Source organism: Oculina patagonica, chromosome 11 (assembly GCF_052425735.1).
Source record: "Oculina patagonica isolate OP01 chromosome 11, crgOcupat, whole genome shotgun sequence".
NCBI lineage: Eukaryota > Metazoa > Cnidaria > Anthozoa > Scleractinia > Oculinidae > Oculina > Oculina patagonica.
Window position 1 is genome coordinate 763,460 of NC_135768.1, and position 20,978 is coordinate 784,437.

The window sequence follows — 20,978 nt, forward strand, 5'->3', positions numbered from 1 at the left end:
AATATAGTGATAAACAACCATATCCTAATTTGAAACCGACGAGACGAACGAATACTATTGAATTATCCTTCCCCAACCCTCCCCACCCCACCTCACCCCCGTTTGTCTTGTCGTTGCAAGGCAAACCGAGAGAACGAATAACTACTTCATAGAAGATAGAACTCAACTACTTATTATCATAATTATTGTTAACTTTCTAATGCTTGTAACTCAAGATAAAAGCGCAAAAATGTGCCAGATGACGATTTTCTTTTCCTCGAAAAAGCGGAAGGGTTTCCCAGAAAATGAGGAAATTTAAGAACAGGGCCTGGATTGAAAGAAAAAGTTGAACGATGGAATGTCAAGCGTTTGCACAAATATAACAATTTTTTTTACATAAAAAAATTAGGAATAAACCGCGATGGTTATCAATTATATGCGATAAAGTAAAAAGAAACAATACCCTCGTTATTAATGTTGTCCTGCACCGATTCAAAGCGGCTCTCTGATTGGCTGATTTTGGCTGATTTTATAAATTCTGTACCGAGACGTACCGGACCAATCACACGCGAGCTTTGGTTGTGAAGCCAAAGTTGGTCGGCGAAACGGTTGGTGTCATTTAGCTATGTTCGTCTGTTCGACTAGATGCATCGTTTTTTACGATATTTTAGTTGAGATTGTCAGTTTTGCAAGCTTTGGACGTTTTTTTGTTATTGTGTTGGAACTGTTTGAGTTATATCGCGTTGTTTATGGTACACCCGGTACAGTCGGTACACTCGGTACACTCGGTACACTCGGTACACCCAGTACAGTCGGTATGGCCGGTACAGTCGGTACGGCCGGGTGTACCGAGAGTACCGGGCGTACCGAGTGTACCGGGTGTACCGAGTATACCGAGTGTACCGAGTGTACCGAGTGTACCGGGCGTACCGAGTGTACCGGGTGTACCGGGCGTACCGAGTGTACCGGGTGTACCGAGTGTACCGAGTGTACCGGGCGTACCAGGCGTACCGGGTGTACCCAGCGCACCGAGCGTACCGGCTTAGATGCCGTTTTTCATACCTGTACTACGATTAATATGATCTTTTAAGCGATGCATGTTCACCGAAATTTGCCGTTGAGTTCACAACAAACACAAACCCAAAAAGGATAAATAAAGCAGAGGGAACGCGTCTTTTACACAACTTATTGCGTCCAATCGTTTACTTCATGATTCCTGTGTGTGTCGTGTGTCTGTGCGTGTGTAATTTCTTCGGGTGAGTAATTTATTTTTTAAAATTACGCGTCATTCATATCCCCTTTACCACTATTACTACTAAATTTACTTCTATTGTATGGCAAAGCCAGTCTTAGACAAATCCGAGCGTTTTGATTGGTTCTTTCTTGGTCGGGATTTTGCAATCATAAGTTAATGATCGAACTAGGCAGATATAACAATACGCCCAGACATAATAGGCTCTGCCCGGTCTGTGATTGTAATAAAACCGAAGATGAAATTCATTTTCTCTTTTATTGTTCCAAATATGCAACAATAAGAGATAACTTTTACAAGACAATACAGCCTATCATCTTAAATGTCAGCCAACTACCAGTGCCTGACTTGATTTTAGAATTAATGAATTCTCCCGATCGTTTTGTGACCATGCAATTGATTAAATTTATATCATCTTGTTTTGATTTACGTAACAAAATACTATCAATGTAATTAATTTTATATGAATCATTTTTGTTTTTTACTATATATTATTTTTTTTTATTATTTTTATTATTATTATTACTAAATAAGTTTACGCTTTTGCAATATTGTAACAAATTTACAGTCATGCAAATAAAGCTTGTTGTTGTTGTTGCCATACGGACCACTTCCATGAAAACGGTCCCAGCCGTGTATTTTTTCGAAAGCCGGCAAATTCAAATTTCCAACTAAACCTGCTAAAACAAAACGTGTACTCTCACATTCGCAAAGAAACTACCGAAAAGATTGATATTTTTCAGAGCTTACAACGTGGACGAAGAAAACGAATATTCACCGAGCGAATTTCAACCGAATTATCTTAAGATCTCTTAAAGTTTGGGAAACTTCTGATTTGGAAACAAACACATGCGCGCATCACCGACAGACAACAGAGCACTTCTTACAATGTCTACAAGTAGGCCATGTTTGTATGTGCATGAGTTATTGTTCTTGAGCCAATTGACGACAACATTCATTTACACTCAAAACTGATCCTTCCTTCCTTCCTTTAGTGGTACTAAAGTTATTTTTTTTATTGTTAGTATAATGTGAGTCACTTTTCGCGGCATGTCATATTCGCGACACTTATTGTTCGCGTCACTTTTATTTCGCGATTTTTTGGAATATCAAAATTCGCAAAATAAAAGGGAAAGTATCGCGAAAATTATATGTAATAAGGTACATTGCACAAATAAGCGCACACTCTGGTTGCACGAAGAAAATTACTAAAAAATTAAATTTAGAGTTTATATGCAACTCCTTGTCTCGAACATCAGTAACGGTACGATCCTGAGGAGGTATTTAAAAAGTCCACAAAACCGGGTCATTCGGTTGCAATCTATGTAAAGAGTATTTCAGTTGATTGCTAGTATTTAAGACAGAATCAACTAGGAAGTCGAGTAATATTTATTAAAGTTGGACAAAAATCAATTTCCAGAATAATTTAAATCCTATTGCGTTATTTCCTACCCTTAATAAAAGGTAAAGATGTAAGTAATTATCCGTGATAACACCAACAACAATTTCTTATCAGAGTCTGAGAAAATGAATTTCAAAGTTCACAAGGTATAGGAAAAATCTCACGTGTAGCCATTTTGTAAATTCGTCTTAAGCGATTCAGTGGAATTCAGCGGAACTTCAAAATGTGTTTTCGATGTGTGGTGTTGTTAGAAAAGATTTCTTTTGATAAGATATTTGAAGCAGTAACAAAAAAGTTTGCAATAAGGTGGAAATAATTCTGGTACAACAATTTCTTATCCGAGTCTGAGAAAATGATATTTAAAGTTCACAGGCTATGGGCAAAAGCTTACATCTTTTAAGCGATTCAGTGGAATTCAGCGGAACTTCAAAATGTGTTTTCGATGTGTGGTGTTGTTAGAAAAGATTTCTTTCGATAAGATATTTGAAGCAGTAACACAAAAGCTTGCAATCAGGTGTAAATAGTTTTGGAACATAATTTTGTCCAATAACTACTCGAAGTCCTGGCGGATTTTCTCTTAACATCATCACAAGACAGCAGCGTAAATCCAGCAAACGATGGTGCCGGGTCAGCAACAGCAGCGCATTACGTGTCATTTTCTACATGTGAAAAAGCAGGATCCGTGTCAAGCCGACTTCGGATCGTTTCAATCTTCTGCACAAAGTATTTCCCAAAGTCGTTTGTGAAAGCCGCATATGTCTCCAATAAAACTAAAACATTATTGGACATTTATTTTTTTCTCAGCGCGTGAGCGGGCAAGATGAACCAAATCCTGCAATCTGATTGGTTCCGGGAGCGGGCGGAATTTTCCGATCTTGACCGCGGTCAACGGTACGCGGGCCGCAGGGAATCAACGGAACGGGATTCAGTTCCGCGCGAAATCAGTGTGCAGCGAGACGAACGAACACATGAAAGTTTTGCTCTCCAAAATCGAAATAGCTGTTTACTCGAGTTTACCAACCGTTGTAAATTTGAAAGGACTAAAAAGCAGTGGAATTAAAGGCCTCAAAGTTCTTCAAAAGGCGAGTAATTATTTCTTTCTCAACAAAATCGAGTTGTAGTTTACCGTTCGTAGTTTGCCGTCGCGTTGTTTGTGCATTTTGCAATGATTTTCACGCCATTGCGGTAACCTTCACCGCGGTTTTTAGGCTCTATCTATGAGTTTAACTGCCTTGTTTATCTGTCAAGTTTTGCTAAAGCAGAACACTATTTGCCATCATTCAAGGAAATGAGATTCTTTGATTAAAAACGGACAAATTAATTATCACAATATTGTGCCGTACTTAGACACTACGCATTTTATTCAGTATGAAACTGTTTATCAGAATAAAATTCTGCTGGGAAAAGTACAGAGATTATTAATTTGTTAAATACAAGTGTGAATAGATTAAAATACTGCTTTCCAGTCAAAGAGCATTTTTGAGTCAGAGAAATAGCCTTAACACCCTGTGAGCAAAAATTCTTATCGAGAATTGTTTGGGAAGCCGACTGAAATCGATTTAAATGTGTTAAGTTTTGCGGCATATTTGTGCTTTATTTATAACTTCATTTGCTTTTCTTGATTCTCTGCAATGTAAATTAAATATGCTGAACCTTTTTTGAGTACGGTTCATTTTAAGTAAAGCTATTTCATTCGGAATTAAATAGCAAACTGCCAAACAGCATTCTTCATCCTTGCTCGTCGATCATCAAATCAAATCAAATCCGCGCGTAAAAACAAAGATTTTGCGACTCATTTTTCCTTGGTTTCTTTTCCAAATAAATTAAAGTAGAAAAAAATAAAAACGTTATTTGCCGGCCTAGGTCGGTCCGTATTGGGAAAAACTGTACCCTCGGTCTTGAGCACGGCCCTCGGCCTGCGGCCTCGGGCCGTACTCAAGACCTCGGGTACAGTTTTTCCCAATACGGACCTCCCGGCCGGCAAATAACATATATATATTTTTTAATGTTTTAACATACTTTTCTCCAAATAGCGAAAATAAATTTCCACGAAATACTCTCACGCCGAAAGATGGAATAAGAGGAAGTCCGTCAGACTTATGCACCTGAATTATTTTCAATCTATTGCCAACTTCTGTCCTACTTTCTTGTTGAAATAAATATTTTCAAACAACACCAAACATCAAAAAGCAGGTTTGACGTTTTACAGAATGACACAGAATCACCACGAGCTTTTGCGTAAGGCTTGAGAACTTTGTGAACCAGAATTACTGTACGATAATTATATACATCTCATTGCAAACTTTTGTGATACTCCTTCTTACTCTCAACGTTCTACGGTCCGGTACGCTCGGTACACTCGGTACGCTCGGTACACTCGGTACACTCGGTACACTCGGTACACTCGGTACACTCGGTACACTCGGTACAGCCGGTACACTCGGTACACTCGGTACACTCGGTACACTCGGTACACTCGGTACACTCGGTACACTCGGTACACTCGGTACACTCGGTACAGCCGGTACAGCCGGTACAGCCGGTACAGCCGGTACACTCGGTACACCCGGTACACCCGGTACAGCCGGTACACTCGGTACACTCGGTACACTCGGTACAGCCGGTACAGCCGGTACAGCCGGTACAGCCGGTACACTCGGTACACTCGGTACACCCGGTACACCCGGTACACCGTGTACACTTGGTACACCCGGTACACTCGGTACGCCCGGTACACTCGGTACACCCGGTACACCGTGTACACTCGGTACACCCGGTACACTCGGTACACCCGGTACACTCGGTACACTCGGTACACTCGGTACACTCGGTACAGCCGGTACAGCCGGTACAGCCGGTACAGCCGGTACAGCCGGTACAGCCGGTACAGCCGGTACACTCGGTACACCCGGTACACTCGGTACGCTCGGTACGCTCGGTACGCTCGGTACACTCGGTACACTCGGTACGCTCGGTACACTCGGTACAGCCGGTACGGCCGGTACGGTCGGTACGGTCGGTACGGTCGGTACAGCTGGTACGGTCGGTACGGCCGGTACAGCCGGTACAGCCGGTACAGCCGGTACAGCCGGTACAGTCGGTACAGTCGGTACCGCTATAACGGCCGGTACAGCCGGTACACTCGGTACACCCGGTACACTCGGTACGCTCGGTACGCTCGGTACGCTCGGTACACTCGGTACACTCGGTACGCTCGGTACACTCGGTACAGCCGGTACGGCCGGTACGGTCGGTACGGTCGGTACGGTCGGTACAGCTGGTACGGTCGGTACGGCCGGTACAGCCGGTACAGCCGGTACAGCCGGTACAGTCGGTACAGTCGGTACAGTCGGTACCGCTATAACGGCCGGTACAGCCGGTCCATGCTTTCCCATGTTTGCCGTTGCTATTAAAAAATACCTATGATAAGCCAGAAATGTTCCTTAGATGGGATGTAAATTAGAGGAACTACTAACGGTGAAAGAAATCACCACAAAACATATAAAGTATTTATTTTAATAAATAATTTTCTATTGTTCTCGTGAATCAGCCAATCAGAGAGACGCTTTGAACCGGTGCGGGACTGCTCCGTTATTATACTGGTAACGTGAATGTGAAGACAAATAATTACAAACAAACATGAACAGAAACGGCACTGAGATGTGATCTAATCCTTTTACTAGAATAAACTGTTATTCGTGAAACAAATTTATTGTTTTATTTATAATTATTATTTATCCAAAAACGTACTGAAACAAATAGGCGAAACTGATTTGTAAACAAATGTTTGAGGACTCCTACTTGAGGTGAATCAATGTCAAATGATAGCAACTCTCTGTCATATTTTACTCGTTACTGTTTCACCAGCAAGCCTTTTTATAAATCATCAGTCAATTTATTTATTTTTCAAAATAATTGTAGCAAATATTCCCCTAAATGTCACGCTACTGCGATGCAAAGAAAAACATTTCTATTCCACTGTTCAATTAAGCCGTCACTCCATACCTATTCCCAAATTTCCAGATTTCCCGGAATCCGCCAGACCGCCACCGGACTGAACATGTTCTTCGAAACTGTCAGAAAATTTCAGTTGGGCTGACATTTGTCCATTTTGTCGCTGCTGAAAACTGTTTTCTCGTGATGTGATGAAGTAATTTACTGGTTAAAAACGTGGCTAATAACTGAGTCATTCTTTTTTGTCGTACCTGACGTTTTAAAAGAGAGGTAAGTAAGCTCAATTTAAATTATTCCAGGATTATTTTAAGTGGAGAAGAACTAGTCGTGGACGGAGTGTCACACGAGAAGAATACAATGGGGTACAAGATATTGAAAAGCTCATAATTTCATTCACTAGAGAGTGAACTTCGTGTCCGTAAATTTAATTCGACCTCCTTTTTTCTTGCGTGAAACGAACTAAACGCTTTTTTGCTTATTCTATGGCTTTTAAAACATGAGTTCCGGAAGCAGTCAAAATGGCGGACCTCAGCAGACAGAAATAAAAAAAATATGAAGTGTGAAACGACAAACGTGGACAATCACTGACGGAAAACTGAAAGCCTGAATCTTCCATTGTCCGTGCTGGATATAAACTTGAAGTTTCACTTGACAGGTTGATTATGGCAACGTCTATACAAGTCAAGAATCGTCATTTTAATAAGGAAACATAGGGGAGGGGGGGACAAAATCACTTGGGGTGGGTTCCAAATATTACCAACCTCCCTCCCCTTCCTTGGTAGACCCCCCCCCCCCCCGTACTTCATCGTGTTTATTTACTGTTTATTTATTTTTTGTCAATAATTTGTACATCAAAATTCTTCAACCCAAACTACTACCCTATATTTTAAGACTGCATTTACAGGGGACCGGACCAGACCGGATCGGCTTCTGTTTACATGTGGAACTGTTTGGAACCGATCCAGGTGTTTACACAGAACCGTTCTGGAACCAGTCCGGAACGGATTCATAACTGGAGCTGCAAAATAGCAGGTCCAGTTTTGGATCTGTTCTGGACTGGTTCCAGAACGGTTCCGTGTAAACAGTAGGCCTATCCGATCCGAAAATCACACCGGATCCATTTGGAACCAGTTGCGTGTAAACACAGCCTAAGTTCTAGATATCAGAGTTACGTTATTTATAACACATAATGACTGCTGGTGCTAAGGGAAACATTGAATTTTATTTCCTGAGAATCTCACTGTTTCCTGTGGTTAAAGATGTTAGATGTCGTGTGACCATAAACAATCCAGTGAATGCACACACTATCTCGGGGTCGAAAAGAAGAGCTAACAACAATATATTTTTACAAAATTTTCACGTCAAATACAGAATGCAGAATGTATTTCGATCAATACACCAACAATTTTGTGATTGAATTCAGTCACAATTGAACAATATTTATGTGTAAAGCTCCGCAGATCCAAGGTGAGAAAAACATAAAGTTGAAATCTTAATTTTTGTAGAAAAACATGAAAACATGTTCTGAAAACATGATGGTTTTAGGCTCAAAGCAATTAATCCTCGCAGCGTGGTATCTGATTGTACCCAGGATCTGCTTAAGTTTGTGTAACATTTGACAGGGGCTTCAAACTTAACTTTTGAAGTCAGTGCACTTATCAAGGGATGAATAATGACAATCATAAAATAATAGTTTCTCCAAAAATAAAACTTACTTGCTGACCAGAGTGCACAAACTATACAATGTTAAAATAGTCAAAATTTATACCCTATTAAGACCCCTCTTTGGGACTCTTGATCTGAATATACTGAGAACTTTAATTTTTAATGTATTTTAATATAATTTTTAATAATCCTCCCTCTCAAGATGGTAAGCCATGGCAATAAACGAATGCCATTGTTTTCTAACTGAACTTTTTTATAGAGGTGCATGTGACTGTAATACTGTAAAATCTGCAGTTATAAGCATTAAAGGGACAGGGATACTTGTCTGAAAATTGGAATTGAACTTGTAAAGGAGACCAATCTGGGTGTGTCTCAATTTTTTTCCCTTTTTTGCTAAAAAATCCTATTGTTCAGTTTGAGACTGCCAACATAGCATAGCGAGCTTGTTTATTTCTTCATGTGGAAACCTAAATGAGACCTCAAAGGCTACAAATTAAATGTTGGTGTTCTGTCCTGAGTGAGCACCCTGAGTTAGAAAAAAACCCTGTAATTTACATCTTCAAGTGAGACGACGAGCATCCCCATTCATAATTTACATATTGAGTCCCCACCAGCTTATAAGCCCTGGGCTACTACAACTCCACAAGTAAATGTTGTGATGCACAACACATCCAGTGACTGCTAAGACTTTAAGACAAAATCATTTTGCAGATGTAAAAATTATCAATTTTATTCTCATATTAAGATCCCAGTGAAAGATTTATTGTAAAAAAGATATGCACTTGGCATTTCTATTTGAGAACAAAGTTATGTGAGGATGATAGTGAGTTAATATGGAACAATTGACTGCAGAAGGGGATGACTTATAAACAGGGGGAGGGGTTGAGGTCTTAAAACTGGAATATGCAAATTCTTTGTTAGCAGACAGATGAGCCTATAACTGAACAGGCTAATAAACTAAGGACAACTTAAAACCAGGAATTTCCCCAGCACCCCACTTTTAAGCCTGTTCCCTCCCAATCAGAAGGTATTGGAAAGCAGTTTATAAAGCTTTTGCTTTTGAGAAGCTTGTTTGGCCTTCATAGAACAACAATGAAAACCAACATTGATAACTTAATTCGTAAGCACAACTGTAGCTAACTGTGCCCTACTGTAGCTATATGGGGCTCCACTCTTACAGTTTTGTCTAGTTAGTAACATTATTCTCAAAAAAGGTGTTATTTTCAGGTTGTCATGGCAACTGGCTCAAGTACAAGTAAAATTTTATTTATGCCAACAACACTTCCAGGACCTCCTACTGCACCCACAATCCTATCTGCACCCTCAGCTGCCACCGGACCTGGTAAGTGATAGATATCTTGGCATAAAGGCTCACATGTGTACACAGGGTCAGGACATTATTGAATGGTTCCAAAGGGGTTTAGGTCTCCTGGAATCTAACCTAAAAAAAGTTGGATGCTTCTTCAATTGGTTTTTGCAAATGGATTTAAACACTACATGATACTTGAATTGGTGAATCAAAGGCAAGGTTGTTCTTTTTTTTCTGCTGATCGCACCCTAACTGTCTGCTAGCTTTTGTTAAAACAGGCTCTTTGCACTCAATCCCCTATTCCTTTTATTATCACAGTCAGCAGCTTTGACCTAGGTCTTTGCTCTTTGCACTCAATCTCCTATTCCTGTTACTGTTTTTACAGTCAGCAGCTTTGACCTCATAGACAACCAGAAGAGATGGGTTGTGATTGGTGTTTGCTTGAACAGGCTTCTCTTACCAGTCCTCCGCGATTTTGCTGGACGAGAAATATCCAAACACTATGCATCACTGAAGAGCTCAAAGGGGATTGACAGTCAAGTGTTTGGTCCGCACTTGACTCATGATGGAACTTTTAAGTTGAGTTATGGCAGCATCCACAACAACTGGGGCACACACAAGAGAAAGGAACGTTTGTATGATTACAAAGTTACCACAGATGTTGAACTGGCTCAACTTTACCTTGAACCACACATGGCTAAGTTTACAGGTGAGAAAATATGTTATTTCCACATTATAGATATTATGACACGACAAGCAGAATCTTCAAGCGACAGGCGATTCTTGCTGCTTATGAACAACTTTGTTTTACTGGGTAGATTATTCAGAGTTGATGTTTGCCACCAAGGATGCAACCAGTTGTGTTATTTGGGTTTGGTTTTTTAAGAAATATTCCTAGCTGCTTAAATATGATGTCCTCGGATGCAGCTGTCAACCAATTATAAATCAGGACAGTATTCTCTGACTTAGCCATACCTGACTTATAGCAATGTCTTAAGGAGCAAGTAGAGGACCATCGTTGTGGACTGATTGGGTCAACCCTCAAGGTTCTGCTAAGCGAAAAACCAACCTAAGCAGGCGTACATAATTTTTATTGCCTATTTGCAGGATTTGATAACACATGCGACATGTCAGCAGTGTTAGGGATACTGGCAAATGCATCTGTTTTTCCCGCTCGTATTCAAAACAATGCTAAGGATGTACGCTCCAAAGTCCGAAATGAGTGGGGCCATTGCAACTTCGACTACTGGACAAAATCGGAATTCAACTACTGTTTCCAGCTCATGGAAACATTGGTTCGTTCACTGGGGCTTCCAAAAGCTGATGAAGATAAAGAGCTTGACGACCTTCACGACTGGGAAACTAAGGGTTAGGACATCATTTTATTTCACGTGCTTGTCCATGGTCGATATGCCGCTCTCGTAATATAAAACATAAATATGCCGCTTACGACTGATGTAACGTAATGACGTTAGCTCCCGCCCAAATTTGCCGTTCGTAAGAAACGCGCACCTGGCAGGGTACGGGAGGTGGGGTGTGAAAGGGGAGGAGATGCTCGTCGTCTCTATTAAGGGTGTAAAATTGTGGATTTTGCTATCAACACCCATCAAAGTTATCTTTCATTAGGGTTGCGTGTGAAGAAATAAAAGAAAGCCGTCATACCTTGTTGGTTTAGACCGATTAGGATGAACTCTTTCAAATCCCTTCATAGATGAAACCATTCGATGGCAACGTCTTTATCGTCATCAATTTCACTATAACTATAATATGTCTGTCTGTTTTAAAGTAGTACATTTTAGGGGTCAAAAAACCTTGAGCAACGTCCAGGTTGCTCTCCTTTTGGGAATTAATTCAAATTTTCCACCAACCTGAATTCACATTTGTAAAAATTTTCCACTAACCTTTAGTTGGGAGTGCTCCTAGGATGAGTAAACGTAATCTTCTCGCTGATTTATGAAGCAAACCCGTAGTAAAATAATAGTAATAACAAAGTTTAATTCCTCGCGTTTTGACTTGCTGATGTTTTAAGTATCAAGTTTATACATTTTTTTCCTTGATAGGCTTGAAATTGTGCATGGGATGCCCAGTGGATAAGGACTTGATGAAACTTGTTAGCGATGAGGTTACTAACCTAAACCAGGACCTGGAAGCCATCAAGAAATCTAGTGCCGATGAAGCAAAGAAGATAAGTGAAGCCCTACAAGATGTCGCAGATGAAATTAATAATTTTGATAAGCGTATAACTGACATTGAGAGTCGAATGGAGGCTGAGCGAAAGGAACAATCAGAAAAAAACGAGGCTTTGTCAGGTGCAATTGGATATATTTCTAACAATTTAACTAAAATAGAAAAACGACAAGATACGAATCAAGAAAACATTGCCTTGTTAGGGGGAAGGCAAAAAGACCTAGAGACAAGTGTAACGTCTTTAAAAGACGAACAGGGTAATCAAACCTCAAAGGTAGAGGCCTTAGAAATCGGGCAAAATCAGTTTGATTCTCGGCTTAAAGCTTTAGAAGAAAGCAATATTAATGCAACGGCCGATGTTGAAATTTTTCAAGTACCCAGTCGCAATCGTTGCTTTTGTGGTCGCGAAACCGAGCTTGAAAAAATTGCAACGCAACTGAAAAGCACCGAAAATGGTTGCGCCGAGTCAGCAATTTACGGTCTCGGGGGTGTGGGAAAAACGTCTCTCGCTGTGGAGTTTCTCTGGCGACAAAAAGAGAAAGAGGAATATCCAGGCGGTATTTTTTGGATTTCGGGCGAAAACAACAATCTCTTTCAAATATCCCTTAGCGACATGGCGCGCCAAATTGGCACTTTTGAAAAAGAGTTCTCTACTTCCTTGTCAAGAACTCTCGACTGGTTGGGAAAGCGTGAGAAGATGTGGTGTTTGGTCGTTGACAATCTTGACGAGCTAGAAATGTCTACAGACATGCGAAAGCTGCTTACTGGACACTGGAAACAAGCGGCACGCGGCCATATTATCATAACCACCAGGAGAGAAGCGACGGAAGTCGGCGAAGAAACGGGAATCGAAGAAAACTTCTGCGTTGAGTTGAAATGCTTGACAGAGAAAGAAGGAATTCAGTTTCTACGAATGCGAACAGGAACAGCTGGAGATGAAGACAGTGACATCCGTGAACTAGTGAGGGAGCTTGGTGGACTTCCTTTAGCTCTCGATCAAGCTGCGGCCTACATACGATGTGTTCGTCAGCCCATAAAAGAGTACTTGAAGAAATATAACAAGCAAAAACTACTTCTTCTCAAGAAGAAGAAGGCTCGGCATCTGGTGGAAAATACCTCACCTGAGCGATTGGCTATCCACACCACATGGCTGCTGAATTTTGATCGCATCAGTCAAATCGCAAAAGAAATGGAGCTTGGAGAAACCCCAACTCTTGTTATGAAAGTGTCCGCCTTTCTTGGCCCGGACGATATTCCTTATGAAGTGATCAATGAAGGGCTAAACAAAGATGCCGATACTGAAGCAGTCAGCGATTTGTGGGACCAGGCCGAGATAGCCTCTCTTCTTACCAAGTTTTCCCTTTTCCAAAGATATGGGGCACATTCCTTCAGTGTTCATCGTCTGGTGCAAGAAGTCGTCCGAAATGAGATGGAAAAAGAACAAAGTGAGTTCAGAGTTCTTTCTTGTGCAGTACGTGTCCTTCACCATGCATTAGCAAATACGCGTTCACCAGCAGAAGTGTGTGAAAGTTTCGTCGAAGATGCTGTTTTTAGTGTCGAGAATCCTCCTTCATTACAGCTATGGGGAAAGTTGGCCTCCCATGCCTCCTATTTGCAGGAGCATTTGCGCACCTTCTCGGAAAAACATAAAGAATCAGTCCATACCTTGCTATACACAGAGGAAACCGTGCGTATCTTTAATGAGGCAGCGATATTTTTTAGTGTGTCTAAAGAAAAAGTTAAGGCCCAGGCGATGCAAGAAATGAAACTGGAGTTCCTAGTACACCTGGAAAAGTCAACCTCTGGTGAAGATTCCAGTTTGCCGCCTTATTTCATCGATGTACCCCTGAAAGACAGGGACTACAAGGTGGTATCTTTTTGTATGAGACAGCCTCCTTCTGAACACGAAGAATTGGCTGAGGCAGATTCCTATCAAAATGAAAGGGAAGAGGAAGCCGAGCAGCTCAGAGAAAAAGGAAACCTTGCAGTAAAAAGTAACATGTTTAAAGAGGCATTAGATCTTTACTCCAGCGCCATTGCTTTGTCGTCTGGTGACTATCGACTGTTCTGTAACAGGGCCCTTTGTCATTTGAAGCTAGACCAGCCACTGAATGCCCTAGATGACTGTCAGAAGTGCCTTTCTTTGGAACCCTATTACAGCAAGGCTCTACAACGAAAGGCTTGGGCTCTCCAAGAACTTGTTAAAAGTGGATCTGATCATCTAAAAGGGCAGGCTCGGGCAGCATTGGCAGTGGCCGTTCATTTTGACTCCAGTCTTCGCTGTGACAAAAGGTTTTGTGAGATGTTTCCAGAACTCTCAACAGTACGCACTAGAGAAATAACCAATGAAACACAACTAAAATTTGCTTTGATGACGACAAAAGAAAACGAAACCATGCTATTACACGAAGGAGAGTATAATTTGGCTTTCTTTGGTACCTTTACTGACGTCCAGATTGTAGGTCTAGGGCCCAGAAGAAGCGTTTTGATTTGTGCACAAGGATGTGGAGTTGCCCGCGCCAGATGTTATTTTGAGAATATAACTTTCCCTAAAGGGAATGTTCCCCTGGTATGTGATGGCAAGGAAGGAGCTATTCACTTGTATCACTGTGAAATTTCAGGAGGAATGACAAGTTGTGACGACTATCCAGAATGCAACGGTGGTTCAGGGTGCATAGCGGCCTCTTTAGGTAAGCCTGTGTGCGATCGGACTGGAAAGTTCGGAGATTCAGCATCAAGGTCTGGCATTGGTGGTTTTCCTGGAATCCAGATTGCGAATGGAAGCTCTGCGATGATTGAAAACTGTGTTATCCATGACTGTGGAGGCGGTGGCGCCCTAGTTGCTGGCGAAGGTTCTCGATTATTGGTCAAGAAATGTGAAGTGTACAGGAATCATCAGGCTGGTTTAGAAGCAAGAGAAGGTGGGGAACTTGTTGCGTCTGAAAACACAATATTTAACGGTGGTTATCACGGCATCTTGATTGGCCCAGATGCAGGGGAATGTGATATTAATGGAAATAAGATCTTCGAGAATGCAAGAGAAGGCATTCTTGCAGTGCAAAACAAGACCAAGATAGTCATACAAAACAACGATATTCATCACAACAGGCCCTTTGGTCTTTCTCTGGATGTTAATTCTCATCTCTTGATCAGTAACAACAAGATATTCGAGAACGGGTTCTGGGGGATCCTTGCCCATACACGAACGTCAGCACACATAACAAGTAATGTCCTTACTGGCAACAAATGTGGTGGCATTTACATTGGTGTTAATTTTTCCGGACGAGTTCATCTGGAGTCAAACATTGTTCGAGATCATAGTGGCCCTTGGCTTGAGTGTGACGACATTAAAGGTAGTCTTCCTATTGATAGCCGTTTACTTGGTAGTTATAGTCCTTCTTCTCTTTTTTACGTTCCACCGGGAGAAAAGAATGAGCTGTATTCAAATCCGCCCATTCTTGATGGAAACAAAGAATTTAACAATAAGGAAGGCATGTATCACCCTAGAGAGGTTGTTGAACGACTCTACAGTGGGTGCACGTATTGTCGTCGCTCAAGAGATAAGGTACAGCGCCTCATAATGTGCCCCAATTGCCACATTGCTGCTTATTGCTGCAAAGAATGCCAATATAATCACAGACCCAAACATAAGACGTTATGTTCCGCCCTCAAAAGTCGCTATTCTGTAACAGTTGACTTTATCCCTCATGAAGAGATAGGGAAATGCGTAGTGGAAATATTTGGTGCTCATTTAAAAGGTATTGGAAAGGGTCCTAAACTCAAACGTAACAGTCATCAGAAGTTCATTGTCAAGGTTCAAACACAGAGTTTAAACAGCCATCCATTGCAGTTGCTGAACGTCTACGACCAAAGCCGAACAATAGATTGCTTCATCCAAAGTCCAGAAATCTTCAGTGTCATAATGGAATGCGGTGTGCTTGGAGGTTTAACTAGATTGGCAACTAAAAAAGTTTACTTCTGGGCTATATTTGCTGAGGGAGGACGGAAGCTCTCTGTTTTCCTTGATCACTTGGCTCCTTATCAGTGTGAATGGTAGAGGCCTCTCGTTTACAGAGGAGACAACTTTGACCTTATTGTAACAGCTGCACATACCACAATTTTCCTTAGCGTTCTGTCGCATTGTCGTTTCCAGTTAAACTGCAGAAAAACATGAACACAGACAAGTGTGCGACACAGTTGTATTTCACAAAAAGCAGAATTGTGACGATAGAAAATAAGGCGATTCAATCACTGGGATAAAACAACGCAGTTCTTTTTATCTTTTCTTATTGTCATACCATTTATGTAAGAGCCATTTTAGGCTAACTTGGGAAAATGCCGCTTCTTACTCGCGGTTTTTTACTGTATTCCAAGTTATACGACTAATCGCTTGAGACATGATTTGACAAGGAAGCATTGCAGCTTGCATAACGATGGGTCACATTAACTTTCAATAACTTTGCAATTCTAGTTTATTTATTTCGAGCTCTTGTGTGTCCTTTTGAAGCTGAAGAGCGGCCAGCGAAGGGGTTGGACTCTCGTCGAGCCTTGAGCCAGGTAAAGGGGGCGGTGATGCGATCACAGCTTGTCCTGTAGAAGGTTTTGGAAATGATCGCTCGTGGTGCGTCTTTTCGGGAGTGCACCAGGTTCGGTTGGCGAGGATTTCTTTTGTTTGCGATCTTTCCCGGTGCTGGCCATCAGTGGGGACTCTTGAGATGCGTTTAACTGAAACAATGCGTTCTCGTCACTAGATGGCAGCGTTTCCCATTCATAATCGGAGCTGAGATGGCGGTGGCTGTTTCGTGTCGAACGAGAAGTTAAACAGGAATGGGTTGGTCTTACTGAGTCCTTCCACAAATGGGTACAATGGCTCAATGGTTGTACTAAACCAAAGTATGGGATAGAATTTACCAGTAGAATTGGGAATGAAGTAGAGTTTTTAGACATTCTCATAAGTTTTGATCAACTAGGTAATCCCATTACGGATTTGTTTGTCAAGCCCACTGATGCGCGAAGATATTTGTCACCTGAGTCGTGCCATCCAGGTCTTACTTTTAACAGTGTGGTTTATTCCCAAGGCATACGCCTTAGACGTATCATCTCCAACAATGACAAGCTTTTGCTCAGATTAGACGAGCTGTCTGATCCTTTTATTATCAGTGGTTACAACAGAGGGTCGGTTAAACGTATTCTTAACAAGATAGCCTCCAAACCCCGGGTTCTGTCGTATAACATGAGAAATCAAGAGAACAAAAACATAGTACCTTGGGTCGCTTGGGTTATTACATATGGCCCGGGTGCTAAGCAAACCAGGGAATTTGTTCTACAGGGCTCCAAGATCTTGGACAAAGGGATTTAGCTCGTGTTATGATTTATACACGCAGGGCATCCAATCTGAGAGACCTTTTGTACAAACGTAAGGCTATTTCTCTGTCTGTTCCGGGTGAGAGCAAAGGGACACTTCCATGTGGGGTTAAACGATGTTTATCCTGTAATTTAATTAATCCCATCAACACCGTAAATAGTACCACTACAGGGAATTCTTTTCGTATTAATTGCAAATCTTCATGTACTTCTAGATGTTTAGTTTATATGGCAGAATGTATATTTTGTAAAAAACAATATGTAGGTAACACAACCCAAACGTTGCGTGACCGCATAACTGGGCATAGAAACAGCAAGGAGTCTTCCCTTAAAATTCATTTAGATTTCCATAATTCCACTTTTAACCAAACATTTAAGTTTGTAGTATTAAGCCATTCTTCTCCTGAGAAGTTAAATGAGTTAGAGTCCATTTGAATAAGTAGGTTGCGCACTTGTGAGCCTGATGGCCTTAAGACGTTACTTAAGTTTATACACACCCTATCTGTGCTGTAATATCATGTTACTGGTCGTTGCCATTTCAAATGTTACTACACTGAAGAGGACCGTTAAGGTCGAAAGGCCAATGTAGTTTATTAATATGGCGATACACAATTTGTTCTTTTTAGTATATTTAAACAGGAATCGACAGATAAGGATAAATTGAGAGAGCGAACTCGAACGAGAACTTAGCACATGAAGCTAGCTAACTAACTGCGTGGAGACGCGAACATGACACTCATGAAGCAACCCCTGTTATTAATTAACCTCGTCACATTAACTTTCACTTTTGTTTCACTTATGGAGATTTTTAAACTTAGTGCTTAATCTAGAAAAAGACAAGAAAGTTGGTGTCGTGAAAACACACAATCATTCATTTAAAGTTGTACAGGAATACATGGAGAATTTAGATCTGAGTGATGGTTGACTTCTTCCTTGTTAGCCAAAGCTTAATGTGCAATGTCACACACGCCGATATTTCAACAGGATACAAAACCGACCGCTCAATAATCGATATCAGTATAACTGTTCAAAGGAATCCAAGGGGACCGGTACACGGAACACCAGAACAGCCCGAAACACTCGGGAACACCCGGAACAGTGTCAGAAACCCGGAACACCCCGGAACACCTTCCAGAAAACCAGGAACACCTTAAAAAATACCCTGAATACCCCAAGGCGTTAATTAACCTTTGTTTAGTGCTTCATGTTATTGTTTTTAATAATTGTTAATTATCGTTTAATAAACACAACAATCGCATAGCAATGTAGGTTACCGTTCAGTAGTGGGGTTTTTTTACACAGGACATTGAAAATAATGACACCCAGGTTTTAATGCGCTCTAGAGCCTCGCCGATTCCCCCTCCAAAAAAATGGAATCGTCGAATATGACAGAAACTTAGCTGTCCGTGAATTCACAATTCCATTCAGGGCCTTCGGCATGATAGAAATGTATTCCAAAGCACGAATCGCTCTGCGATGTGTTGAAGAGTCACTACTCAACAACAGTTAAATTAATCTCGCTTCCGTTATCAGAGCACTTTGTCTGTGAAAGATAATTTGGGCTGCTCTTCAAATGTCTTTGGAAGGGCCCAGCGCCCTAGCGGAACAGTCGCCAGGTATTTGTCGTAAAAATTCAAACTGGAACTCTGAGCTGTCACCCGAAGCAGTTGTTGAATGTTTACAACAGACGTTTCACAGAAGACCATGACATTGAAAGCCCTCAAGTCTTCAGCATGGTTATGGACTGTGATATATGTTGGGAAAACTGAATCACTTTACAAGCAAAAAAGCATATTTTTGGGCAACTTTAAACTGAACATTTTCTTATACCATTTAGCGCCTTACCAGTTGGACGCAGTTTGAGAATTCATGGTAGCCAAGCCCTGGCTTGGTACTCAAAGAACTACTTAAAAGCAAATCCAGACAAGTTCCAGTCACTAGATATCAATCCAAGAAAACTCGATAAGGACAAGAGCGACACAGTCCTCAACATCGATGACATAGACATTACAAAAACAGAACAAATCAAGTTACTGGGAGTTCACATCGACGATAATCTTGAGTTCACCGAGCATATCCGTGTGCTATGCATTAAGGCCAGCCAGAAAGTCGGAGTACTTTCTCGTCTTCGCAATTTAATACCTTGCAAGGCTAAGCTATTACTGTATAAGACGTTTATTCTACCTCACCTGACATACTGCCATTTAATAAATATGGCAGTTTTGTAAGTCATCGGACAAAAGGAAACTTGAGCGAATTCAAGAACGCGCATTAAGAGCTATATTCAGATCCCACGCCGAAACCTACAAAGAACTCTTGGGACGGGCAGATTTGCCCACACTATATAATAGGCGTTTACAAGATACAGCAACGCTTATGTATAAGGTCAAGAACGGGCTTGCGCCAGACAACGTCTCTGCCCTTTTTGTCCGCAAAGACCCTACACACTCGCTTAGAAACAGTGATTTTGTGTTTTTGTTGATACTAAACGCTATACGGGAAACATTGTATCAGATATCTTGGACCATTTCTATGGTCAAAACTAAGCAAAGTCCTGAAAAACTCGCCGACAGTAGCTACTTTCAGAACAAAAAAAAATAAAAAACTGAATCTATCGGACTATGTAGAAAACAATAGTAACTGCTGTACATAGCCCTTAGACGTAAATATTAGTTTTTAGTTAAGTAATTTAAATAGTTTTAGGCTTAGTATTATTAATAGTTTTTTTAGGTATTTTAAAAAGTGTCCCCAATTAGCCCACAAGGGCTAAATACATAGACACTGAAATAAAGTTTTCCCGCATCTTACAGTCCGAAATCTTGGTATCTTAAAGTCATTTCCATTCCGAAGTTGGTATGTCGTTCCATTTTCTTCAAACATATTCTGTATGTAGATTGGTGTCAGTTTATGTTTAAGTTTGTACATTAGCAGTAGACAAGCAAACAAAAAACGAACATGAACGGTAAAGACTAGAGAAGATTTTAAGACACTAATTATACAACGACGAACTTATATTATTAGGGTGAAGTTGTTGTTGGTGTAAATGTGGCAAAGTTTACATCGATGAGACGGGAAGACCTATGCAAGACAGGATCAAAGAGCACGACCGGCACATCCGACTCGCCCGCACCCAGACCTCCGCCGTTGCAGAACACACCAACAACACCTGACACTACCCGCTTTGGAATGAGGTAAAGTTTATTGATCGCGACCCACACTGGTACAAACGCAGGGTCAAAGAGGCAATTCACATAAGACTTCACCCTAATAATATCAACAGGGATAATGGAATTGAAATTCCTGAAGCATGGATGCCCACGATCAAAAAACACAACAACAGGAGAACTGTGCGACAGCGGACCGCTGAGGGAACAACAGGACACAGAAACAGCGAGGATCGAAATGCACCAATCACAGCTGTTGAAAACCAACCAATCACAGCGCAGCAGCGTGCTTTATAAGTTCACGCACAACCAGTCGACCTTATCGCCTGATGAAGACTAGCAGTGTGCAGTCGAAACGTTGCGATCTCCATCACACGTGACTACGTCGTGAGACAAACGAAAAATACTTTATTATCATAACAAAGCACTTTGCCGAGCTTCACAGCCATATCCCTCTATTAACTATACGGTGGACCGATGTTTTAAAATTTTGACAATTGCGTTTTGTAGTCCATCCTCGGAGACCCAGGGCAGTTAGTGGGGGCGAGAGAAAAAATTAATCTTGGTCGGAATAAGGACTTTCATAATTTATTAATTTTTATCGAAAACATTAACTTTCAAGGCTAAAATATATCGGAGAGATTTTTAAAAATATTGATGAACAACCATACCGTAATTTGTAACCGACGCGACGCAAAGCCA

The 20,978-nt window shown here is 41.2% G+C and overlaps 1 protein-coding gene across 1 annotated transcript; it reads left to right on the top strand.

Moving 5' to 3' along the window:
- Positions 1 to 6,711: 6,711 nt before the first annotated feature.
- On the top strand, positions 6,712 to 18,451 carry LOC144629891 (uncharacterized). The gene is made up of 5 exons (XM_078488137.1): positions 6,712 to 6,857; positions 9,480 to 9,594; positions 9,947 to 10,270; positions 10,669 to 10,929; positions 11,622 to 18,451. Exons 2-5 carry the CDS (start codon positions 9,486 to 9,488, stop codon positions 15,803 to 15,805), a joined length of 4,878 nt encoding a protein of 1,625 aa, XP_078344263.1. The 5' UTR covers positions 6,712 to 6,857; positions 9,480 to 9,485; the 3' UTR covers positions 15,806 to 18,451.
- Positions 18,452 to 20,978: the final 2,527 nt, after the last annotated feature.